We start from the raw sequence: 12,570 nt of genomic DNA, 5'->3' as shown, positions 1-12,570 counted from the left end.
TGTCAATGGGATTAATCTGCACCTTTGCTTTGGTCTCATGCAGACTCTTCAGACAAGGGCAAAAAGCAACCACTTTCTTCACCAAAATATCACAGGGGGTGATCTATAGGCAATATATTAACTTTTTTTGCTCTGAAACCACTTGAGTGACTCCCTGATAGTTCAAATATCTCTTAGCGCCCCTGTCTTCTATGTTCCTACACATAAGGCCCATTAAGCAATGCTTAAAGCATTCCACTGCTTTCATAACCCAAAACAAAAAAGTCAAAATTCCTCCAAATAAACACATGGTCCAGGATATCACCACAATAGCCAACTCCTAGTGCAAAGTTATGTGTTATGATTTTCATTGCTGTGAAGAGACACCAGGACTACAGCAACTCTTATAAATAAAATATTTAATTGAGGTTTCCTGCTTACAATTTAGAGGTTAGGTACATTATCATCATGGCAAGGAGCATGGTGGCCTGCAGACAGATATGATGTTAGAGCTTCAAGTCCTACATCTTATTGGCAAAAAGAACCTGACTGAAGCACTGTGCAGTATCCTGAGCATAGGAAACCTCAAAGCCCATACCCACAGTGACACACTTCCTCAAACAACTCCACCAAAGCCATAGCTCCTAATAATGCCACTCCCTATGAGATTCTGGGGACAATTACATTCAAACTACCACATCCTGCGAACAACATAGTTTTTTATCTTTGTTCTTTATTAACATTTTCTTCAACTCTTCAAGATTAAAGGTGAATCATTCCACCTCAAAAGATTCATATTAAAGGTGGGTCTTCCAATTTAAAGTTTTAAATTAAGAAAATTTCCTCACATGTGTACCCAGGAAATTTGATTTTAGTTAATTTTAGATGTAACTGGAAACCAAGTTATCATATGCGTACATTATGTACATATGTACTTTCATTTTAATATGAATATGATATGTCTATTATCCTGTACATGTAGAAAAACTTCTTTCTTTATTCTGCTGAGACTTCAATAACATGATTGCTTTATGTTCTCAATTTATTTAGTTGTTTTAGAAAGATTATCTTGAATAGGATGTTATTTGAAACACCTGGAAACTGTCAAGCTCATGAAGGGTTTTCAATCACATTTCCACTTATTTTGATTTAATCTAGAATGTAACTATACATTAAACACAAACAAACATATGACACACATCAATGAAAACACCTAATTGCTACTACTTTCAATTTGAAGACATTCTTATTATGTGCAAGAAACAAACCAAAAAATAACAACAACAAAAAACAACCTTCTTTCTTCCAATTAACCTTCTAGCTATTTTCTTAAATAATCCTGTCAGGTTTATTTAAAGATTTGAGGGGTTGGATAGGCATGGCTTTCATTTCTAAACATTTCTTTTTCAGATGAACATATGCTCCATTTCAGGAACAGCCTATGGAACCAACTCTAATCACCAGGTTTCCGGTTTTCTATGAATTCTCTCATTTTTATCTTACTGCAAATTCTGAACTCCCAAAGCAGGTGCCGAACTCATGCATACTTTCATTTAATATGAGTACAATATGTCTATATTAACGTGTTTTCAGGAAAATTTCCCTCTTTTAGTCTGATGAGGATCTGCTCATGCTTGTTTTATGCTTTCAATTTACTTAGTTGTCTTAGAAAGATGATTTTGAACACTATGTCATTTGAAGCACACCTGGAAACTGGCAAAATCATGATGGGCTTTCAATTTCATTTTCAATTATTTTTATTTAATTTAGAAAGTTACTGTACATTCAGTCAGTTTCATTCCATAAGCTGAAAAGCTTTGCAATAAATATTTCTATTGGGTCTTAATAATATCCTAGCCTTATTTATTTTTAACATTTATATCATTAATTATAATTCTGCAGTACAAAAGACATAATAGTTATGAAGCATTATTTTGCTCAAATGTTTCCAGTCAAACTGCACCTTATTGCTGGTACCTTCCTATCTTTGCTCATTTTCTTGTGATGAATTATGAATTATTTTGCTTTATTGGGCACATTCTGTATTAGGCTATATTTTTGGTAATACAACTCTAGAATGAACTGGGTACTTTATATTACTATTTCTCTATGTGGCTTGAAACATGACAGTGTTTTCTGTATTTGTTTTATATAATGATGTGTTCATTCATGCCCTTCCTATACACTCCATAACATTAAATGGCATATTTGCATGTGAAAAAAGAAAAGTGATGCTTTCAATGGATATTATTTAAATGTAGAGATCCTGGCTGTTTATATACAACTACCCCAGGGGTTAACTTGCTTTCTGACAAATATAAGTGGATTCTCAAATGGCTTGTATTTGGGTCAATATCAAGTATCCTCACAAGCTCAATTAAACCTATTGAGTGTTATGTAGTATTTTGTTTTATTATTTGTGTGTACAATCCAAAGATAGGAAAGCTATCTTTAATTATTTTTCAATAAACAATGCTAGCATACAATACAAACTATAAATGAATATAAATATAGGAACTATGTTAATACATAAACTGAAATAAAATATGATGCCTTTACCTGAAGACTATCTAAAAGAGGTAAGTGTCACAGTATTTATTTGTAATCTTAGTATTAGTATCCCAAAATTCTGTATATAAGACTCATATAGATTTAACATATGAATATAAATTCTTTCTTAGGATTTTTCCCTGTGGAAATGACTATTACAAAAGTCAGATGTACAAAATGGGAGACAGATATAAGCCACATAGTAAAACATAGATTAATAGAAGTATGTCAACTTAAGCTATAAGAGCTAATTGGGAACAAGCCTAAGCTAAAGGTCAAGCTTTCATAATTAATATTAAGTTTGGGCTTGTTTTTGAAAAGAATGCTCCACTACATTTGACTCAGTTCTTATTGTTAGTGATAATTAAAATGTATTTTTTGGGAAAATAATGATGTAGATTTCTTTTGAAAATATAATTACCATTAATTTACTAGTCCATGTTGCATCGAATTGTTTGGCATTTACTCCAATAGACATTTTAGATAATTGAATATGGTAAACATTGAATTTTTGAAATAATTTTTTTCAAAACTGCAATATCTTATAAAATGCTCAGGATTTCTTATAAAGAAAACATTATTGTATTCATTTATATCACTTGTCCAAAAAGAACATATAAATGGATATTCCTGCCATAATTAATACATTGACAATAGTCTATGTCAATCATTCATATCATTTGGATGCAGCACATCATTTCTGTAGATGTCATTCTGATGGAGATCCAAAGACTATGTGAATTACTCTGATAGAGCACATTATCCCTAAAGCAATGGAATATTTTCACATGCCAAATTTAGAGGAATTTCCAAGGAATTCAAAAGTCATACATTTTTATTGAAGAAGTAATTAAACAACATATGTTGCCTGTCTGGGATCATAAGGATTGGTACATGATCATAATCTGAGCATAACTTCATAGTCCAATCACAGTTTCATGCAGGTACCACCCACCACTGATATTCAGCAACCTGTCAGCAGAAACTACTGCGTCTATGTTTGATACAGAATGAGTGATTTATTCCCTTTCCAGTAGGGATCCTGTTTCCCATCAGAATCTCTACATCTTAAAGGTAATTTCCTACATTTGCTAATGATTAAATGTTCTTTTTCACTGTATAGGTCCAAAGTGGCACCCTTCCAGAGTTGGCCTACAACTAGAATATGGTACGATCAATTTATTTAATTTGGAATCTGGCATCTGACCTCACTAACTCACATTTATTACTTAGTCTATGAATGCAAACACCATCTCATTTGAGTCTAACACTCTATCAACACCAGGGCTCCTGCTTCCTAAGTTTGGGAGTGGAATGAGTGGTTAGTGCTGGGAAAATGGGCCAATGGGCACAGAGTTAGTTATGCAAATTTATATCCTCAGCACTAATATCAGAGGCAGATTGAGTGCATGTATGTGTAATCTATCCACTGTCTTAGGATATTAATGTTGGGAGACTTCTGGGAGCTTGAGGGAAAGCCAGGATCAAAAAGAGAGATGGAAAATCAAGGAAAGAAAGGTACTGAGGCCAACATCTGTCTTCTGCCCACACATGCACAGAAGGATACACACACATACAAATCTCCCTTACACACACAAGCATACACAAGAATGGTATGATTTATATTGTATTCCATTTGTTCTTTGCAAAATTTCATACTGGTGGGAATGCATTAAAAAACAAGAAATTCCATGTTCTTTTATTTGAAGTTTTCAAAGATAATAGACGAATATAAATTGATCCCCTTATTAAACAACCTAATAGCAGTCTGTCAGAAATGTTTTCAGTGTACTTTTAAAGACACAAAAATTTATCCAAATTTTTATCTCACAAACATTCTATGATCTTATGCATTATTGTCATAGTATGACCATTTTGATCAAAGATTGTCTTCTATGTTATATTCACTCTCTATTGTTATTTAATAAGTTAGCAAAAATAACATTTAAAAGCAACCTCTATTTACAGACACACACACACACACACACACAGACACACACACACACACACACACACACACTCCCTATATTATCTGTTTAGGATACAACAATGCTGGAGCCCAGTGGTGGTTGAGTTGAATTTTCATAGGAAATTTCTCAAGACATCTCCCTTCCATCCTTTCATAAAAGCTGAAGACAGTGTATATTTTCACAGAAACGTTTTTGAAAACTTTGTGTATGAGGAAAGTTGGTACATAAATTATTCAAATGGAATGGTTCATGTTTTATAATGTTCACATATATTATATAATGACTGCGTAATTCTCATACTTAGTCACCAGTTTCATATTAAGAAACTCTTTAATACTGTGCCATAAAATGATATTTAAACACTATTTTTTTCATTACTTTGTTTTAGGTGGCCCCTTTTTGAAGGACTACATCACTATTCAAAGTGTTGCAGCTTCCTCAATTGTCACACTTTATTTTACAGACTTAGGTCAACAAGTCGGTTGGACCACAGTAAGTGTCAGTTGGAGTTTAATACATGAGTCCCATTTTAAAATTTTCATGTTTATATTTAAGACTATTTTCTGCAGATAGGAAATCTATTCTAGCTAGAGTAAAATCAGTGACCAAAGTTCTATTGAAGCTCTAGATGTTTGTGGTTAACAAAAGTAAGCAAATACATTTTTATGTGATTTTTAACTTCAAAAGAGGGTCCATCTGTTTACTTTATGCCTTTTTTTTGGGTGATATTGCTTCATCTTTTCTTTTTCCAGAAGCCTATCTTTGTATTTCATGCATATTTTTCACAGTGGAATTAGAAGTTGTAGATAGCATTTTTTATATAAAGGGTGTTCTAATACAGAAATAATGACTTCTTTGGACTTATGGGTACATTCTTTAGGCTTCTTTTTTCCCCCTTGAGAACATTTGCATTCTCAAAATTCCCTCATCTGAATTTAATGATAAGAAACAGGGGGAATACATCAAAGGAAATGAAGGGGGAAATTCTTGAACCTATTCAAGAGATTGAGCTATTCATGATTGCTCTATCAAATAATAGAGAAGCTTCAGCAACAAGAGCTAATCTACAGATCTTTTAGTGAAAAGAAAATATAATGCAATAAATAATTCTTGCAGTGATCGACAGATAATGGGGCCTTCTCTGTCTTTATTTTCTTTCCTCAATAGGGATCTTTTGTCTTCTGTGTACACTTTTCAAAAATGAATGTTTGTGTTTTGAATCACAATATGATTTTATTCATAATGTGTTCATTTCAGTATTTTTCATTCAAATGGATTTTGTTTTGCTGTCATCAAAATCAAATTTTATCATTCATATGGTTTTTGAGTACTTTATATGACTAATTTTAAAATTACTAGATATGGGGGCTGGAAAGATTGCTCAGTACTTATGCAGAGATCCCAGGTTCTATTTTCAGAACTCACCTCACTTCTTATAATTCTCAGTCCAGTGACCTGGAGAGGTCACTTCATAGCCACATTGCACAGACATACACATAGACAAGACACGTATACATATTAAATAAAAATATTTTTAAAAATAATAAATATGCATTATCAGTTATATATTAAAAACTTTTTCTGAGACAAATTCATGCTTAAATTTATTAATAAAATGCTGCCCTATTTGTTACCTTTCCAACTAAATTTTACAATATATTTTCCTTCTGTATTTTGTAATGAATTCTTCTATAGTGGGGTTATTTGTTGGTATTAAAAAGTTTTTTTTTAAGTTTATTAACATTGTGCAGTCTTTGAGGACTAAATTGTTAGACTAAAATTAAATTATAAAATAATATTAATTCTTGTGAAACATAGGAATGTTAAGGTAAAAGATACATATGCTTTGTGAAAAAGCATTTAATACTTGATGTGAAGTTTAGTGCACGTGGTTAAAGATATTTGAGACAGGTAGATGTGATCTACAAATATTTAAATATCCTAAAATTCTTTGAGGAACCATGATGGAAAAAAATGTGTGTTGGGATTGTGTCAAAGTGAGAGGCATTAGCCATGAGTTCATTAGAGATTTGCAGCTGCATGATTGGCATAAGCAATAAAGAGAAGCACAGCAGTAGAATTATTTGATATCTGTACTAGAAAACTATACCTTATTTGAGAGGAAAGTCATCTAAGTGACAAACCAAGCTCTGGAAATAGCATGAACTTAATAAAATCAGTCCTACAGTTCAAAAGTTATTTTGCACTGAATGGGTCAGTTCTATCAAGTGCTGAAACTGTAAATTTAATTCACCCATTTTGTATCTACTTAGTTGTACAATAAAAACAATTTGCCACACACATAACCCTTAAATACAATTAGAGCCATTGAAATGTATATTTGAGATAAAGCATTTTTTAGAGTCAATTGAAACTTTAGCAATGTAAAATAATGGTTTGACTAGGATCTTTTATGAAGTATTGGTGGTCAACAAATAAAGAAATATGTCCTTCTTATTAAATGACTTAGACAAATGGCTAAAACATATCTCTCTCACACAAACACTGTTATCTAATTATAATCGCATTCATCATTTGGGGTTCACCTGTGTGTGCCTATATCCACAGCCCTAAGCTACTTATCTTTAGCACATGAATGTGTCACAGAATTCAAAATACAAAATTGTTTAATTGTCACAAAGATTCTCTGTCATATTATTTCTGTGTGGCCAGCTGTTTCCATTTTATGACACAGCTCATCTTTTCTTTTACTACTTATTTCTTGTATCTAGAGAATGATTTATTATGATCATAAAATAGGATTGGAAAAAACATTTTTGTCTGTCTTATTCCTGTGGGACTGACCTTATTTGTCGCATTATGAATACTATCTTTCATATAATTGTTATTATTTTATTTCATTTAATTGTGACTAATTAATGTCAATTAATTTTACATATCTGTAATAGAATTCATTTGAAATAGCATTCAACGGTCTTCAGTGATTTGCTGTCATGTATCATTATCTGTGTACATAATTATTTTATTATCTGGGACAACCTTATATTTTTTAGTGCTGTTCATAAAATTTTTACACACTTCCTTCCTAAGTAAATGATTTGACATATTTTTTCCTCATCTTTGAATTACATTTCATCATGCAAAAAGTTTTCAGCTTTAGTGCAGTGGTATTTAACAAAATTGTCTTAATATGTTTTCAGAATGGTATTTTCACTCCTTTATTTACTCCAGATCAATAGGGTTTTTACATTGCTTTCTTTTAGCACTTTGCTTTGTAGTGTATATTTCATATTTCATTTGTTTGTATTCAAATACTAATAACTTTTTTATCATCAGAACTACTGTAGCCTTTAAATATTTTGTAGTTTTATAAGCTTTTTTTGTTGTTATTACTTTTGTATTGTATAACTTTGGATTGACATTTTTTTATTAGTTCAATATTATATTGGCATATATATCTTATTTTGCCTAACCAATTCTCAAAACCAGGAATACATAAAGTATACCTTTCAAATGTCATACAGTAATATATGTTGTTTAATGTTACTTATATGAAGTTACCTTAAAGTAATGTAGTAATCTAATAACTTACCTCATTTTTACTTGTTATTTGTTCTTTTCACAGTCTAAATATTTTAAATCAGAATGTGTTGCTATAATAATATATAAACAAAATGTATTCTGATAAGCCTTTTTGCCAAGTAGTTGCATTCTTTTAGTGTAGAGATTACATTTGGTAACATTAACCCACACAAAGAAGAGGTACGCTGCTTTATTTAATCTGCTACCTTGAATGATCACAATTCTTATCATATTAAATGGAGTTCGGTAACATTTATCCCTAGAGAATATATCATAGAAAATAAACATACATTGTTCTTCTAAAAATTCCATAACTTCATTTCTGATTTTATTATTTCTGTAATATATCAGCTGTCTGATTTGATTATTCGTGTAATATATCAGCTGTCTTGTGATAATAGCAATGAGTCAGATCTTCAGACTGTCTTAAAATATGGTTTATTTTGAATACATCTTTGACACATATAAATCTGATTTCTTTGTTTTCCAAAATATATAATACTCAAAGGCTCATACAGGATGTAGGTTGTATCACCCAACATAAATAGCTCAGCTGCCATTTACAGTGTATAGAAGGTGTGCAAATTTAGGCAGATACTATGCTATTTTATGAAAGGAAGTTGACTGTGTAACTTTCTATAGCTACCAAAGGTAAACAAAACAAAAGACTCACAAGGACCTCCATTGTCTAGTCATAGTAATGCATTTTTTAAAAGGAAAGCTTTACATATGTGTAATGTGGAGAAAACTGAAGCAAAACACACACTAACATAGTATAAAATAAATGAATTACAACTTAATTGCAGTTTGAATTTAAAATAAAAATAAGGCCTTACTGTTATAATGGATCTTGTAGAAATGCAAGTCTCCATCACTTGCTTTGCTTGTGTGTGCATAAGCCTCTCTTTGGGTACTGCTTTATTTTGTTCATCAGAACAGCAATTCCATTTTGTAAGCTAACACAGTAACATATTTAGGAGGTCTTTACTTTTTATCATAGAACAGTTTTGGATAACTTCAGTTTAATAAGGTATCTTTCATCTTTTCTTTTATTTGCACTCTGATGAATGTTTTGAAAGAGATATTGTCCAAAAGTTAGTGGCATTCTTCAGTGTATTTAAGATTTATAATTTACATCTAGTTCCCATTTGAAATGCTATGTTTCAACATGCACAATATTTGTGATGAAGTATTGGCTTTCAAATTGAATTCAGAGCATACCATCCAGAATTTTATTTAAGGGATAAAAGAAAGATGAACATAGTTTAATTTCCTCTGACTCTGAAGAACTTCATACATAATATCTGATAAAATTTTATTAGCTTAAATTATAGTGGCTTTTATCAAATTTCACTATTATTCACAACATTTTTTCATACTGGATATATGATAAAGAATTTGCTAAAATTTGACTTTGTTAAATCAGATGGCATTGAAAGAAATATTTTAAAAAGTTCCACGTGAAGAAAAAAGCCTTCTCATTATCACAAAATAATAACTGAATAATAACTGAAACTTACTATGGGATGTGGATAATGGTTAATAATGTCACCGTCTCCTTCTTTGTTCTTTCTTATTTGTTCTTTTCCTCTTCCTCTCTCTCTGTTTCTCTCTCTCTCTCTCTCTTTTTTGAAGAGACAGGTCTCATATTGTAAATTCATAGCAAATCTTCCTCCCTGACCTCACAAAGGTTGGGTTATATATATGAGCTGTCATGCTCAAAAAAATAATATCTTTGCATTTCAATAATGGCACATATCATATTCCATAAGCTAACATAAATTCATATATGGATTTTACATTATATATGTTTTACATATTTTATATATTGTTACTGATTTTTTGACTTATATACATTGTGAATTGTCAGAATCATAACTAAAGAAACACAAGAATATATGTAAGAATATAATTGTATTACATATTTCATTATATAAACATATATATATATATATATACATATATATGCATGTTGGTACTTAGTCATATGTGACTTATACTAGCTGTAAACTCATGACCATCTTGACTTAGATTCAGTATTTCATACAGTACGCTGAGCCTGTCTAGATCAATTAATTTAAATCAGACAATCCTCTACAGACATGCCAACAGAATAATATAATGTAGAAAATCTCTCATTAATATTCTGTTCCCGACTTCCACATGCCCACTCTGGTAACTCCTGTCCTTGGGTCTGCAGGCAGGTCCCTCGGCCCTTGAAGACCAAGCAACCCTGAATCTTCTGAGGTTGCTGGGCTACTCCAGCCCCCGCTCATGGAAGGGGTGACTTGCTTTGGCCCCTGACTAGGGCCCAACTTCTGCCTGCCTGTTCTGGGTACTCCTGTCCTGGAATCTGCAGGTAGGGCGACTCAGCCCCTGAATACTAAGCAACCCAGAGTCTGCTGACATCTCTGGGCTAGACCCACTCCCACCCACCTGGAGACTGAGTGCCTCAGATCTGCCTGCACCCATGTTGAGACATATCAGAGTACCAGACCCTCTTGCATCCAGTGGAAGAGAACAATGGATCCATACAGACCAGGAAAAGAGGAGACACCATCTGCAACACCTGGAAGAAGATATGGGAAGATTACAACATATGAACACAGCCAACAACAGAAAAACCAAAATGATGACACCAGAGTCTAGGGACTCTATGCCACCAACAACTGAACATCCCAACACAGATGAAGCAGAAGAGAGCAAGCTTAAAAACAAGTTCATGTAGATGATAGAAACCCCAAGAGAGGACATGAGAAAATCCTTCAAAGAAATGGAAGAAAAGACAAACCGGAAATTGCAAGAAACAATTCCAAGAGTGCAAGATTTGAAAGCCAAGACAGAGACAAAAAAAATCCAGTCTGAGGGAATGCTGGAATTAGAAAAGATGAAGAAACAATCAGGAACTACAGATGCAAGCATAATCAACATAATACAAGAGATGGAAGAAAGAATCTCAGGCATTGAAGATACATGAGGAGAAATAGATTCATCAACCAAAGAAAATCTTAAGTCTAACAAATCTCTAACACAATATATCCAGGAAATATGGGACACTGTGAAAAGGACAAATCTAAGACTAATGGGTATAAAAGAAGGTGAAGAAACCCAACTCAAAGGTGCAGAAAACATATTCAACAAAATCATAGAAGAAAACTTTCCCAATCTAAAGAAAGACATGCCAATGAAAGTAAAACCAGCCTACAGAACACCAAATAGAGTGGACCACAAAAAACTCCCCTCGTCACATAATAATTAAAACACCAAACATACAGAAGAGAGAAAGAATAATAAGAGCAGCAAAGGAAAATGATCATTGACATAATTATGGAACCTGAGGAAATCCAGAGAATTGTCAGGTCATACTTTGAAAACCTGTACTCCACAAAATTTGAAAATGTAAAGGAAATGGACAATTTTCTGGACGAATATCACTTACCAAAATTGAATCAAGAACAGATAAGCAACTTAAACAGACCTAGAACCCATAAGGAAATAGAAATAGTTATCAAAAGTCTCCCAACCAAAAAAAGCACAGGGCCAGATGGCTTCAGTGCAATTCTATTGGATATTCAAATCTAATACCAATACTCCTCAAATTGTTCCACAAAATAGAAGCAGAAGGTACATTGCCAAACTCTTTTTACAAGGCTACAATTACCTTGGTACTGAAGCTACACAAACACACAACTAAGAAAGAGAACTACAGACCAATATCCCTCAAAAAATTTGATGCAAAAATACTCAATAAAATACTGGCAAACTGAATCCAACAAAATATCAGAAAAATTATCTACCATGATCATGGAGGTTTTGTCCCTAGGATGCAGAGTTGGTTCAACATATGAAAATCTACCAATGTAATCCACCATATAAACAAACTGAAAAAGAAAAATCACATAATGATTTTATTAGATGCTGAAAAAGCCTTTGACAAAATCCAACATGAATTCATGATAAAGGTCCTGGAAGAGATAACAGGAACATACCTGAACACAATAAAAACAACATCCAGTAAATCAACAGCCAACATCAAACTAAATGGAGAGGAACTCAATCTGGTTCCTCTAAAATCAGGAACAAGACAAGGCTGCCCACTCCCTCCATATCTCTTAATATTGTCCTTGAAGTTCTAGCTAGAGCAATAAGACCACAACAGGAGTTCAAAGGGTATAAATTGGAAAGGATATAATTTGGAAAGGAAGAAGTGAAACTTTCACTATTTGCAGATGATATGATAGTTTAGATAAGTGACCCAAAAACTCTACCAAGGAGCTCCTACAGCTGATAAACATCTTCAGCAAAGTGGCAGGATACAAGATTAACTCAAAAAAAAATCAGTAGCCCTACTATGTATGGACTATAAGAGGGCTGAGAAAGAAAATCTGAGAAACATAACCATTTACAATTGCCACAAACAACATAAAATATCTTGGGGTAACACTAACCAAACAAGTGAAAGATGTGTATAGCAAGAAGTTTGAGTCTTTAAAGAAAGAAACTAAAGAATATACCAGAAAATGGAAAG

General features: G+C 32.6%; 1 protein-coding gene across 1 annotated transcript in view; it reads left to right on the top strand.

Moving 5' to 3' along the window:
* Tecrl (trans-2,3-enoyl-CoA reductase like) overlaps positions 1-12,570 on the top strand; it is a 67,988-nt gene that overhangs the window by 29,410 nt on the left and 26,008 nt on the right. Inside the window, exons 3-4 of the mRNA XM_027390974.2 lie at positions 3,653-3,697; positions 4,888-4,991. Of these exons, the coding sequence (XP_027246775.1) occupies positions 3,653-3,697; positions 4,888-4,991 (149 nt within the window). The remainder of the gene's footprint in view (positions 1-3,652; positions 3,698-4,887; positions 4,992-12,570) is intronic.

The sequence above is a fragment of the Cricetulus griseus genome (genome assembly GCF_003668045.3).
Source record: "Cricetulus griseus strain 17A/GY chromosome 1 unlocalized genomic scaffold, alternate assembly CriGri-PICRH-1.0 chr1_1, whole genome shotgun sequence".
Taxonomy (NCBI): Eukaryota; Metazoa; Chordata; class Mammalia; order Rodentia; family Cricetidae; genus Cricetulus; species Cricetulus griseus.
The sequence above is the reverse complement of the archived record's forward strand: the minus strand, read 5'-3'. Positions and strand labels throughout refer to the sequence as shown.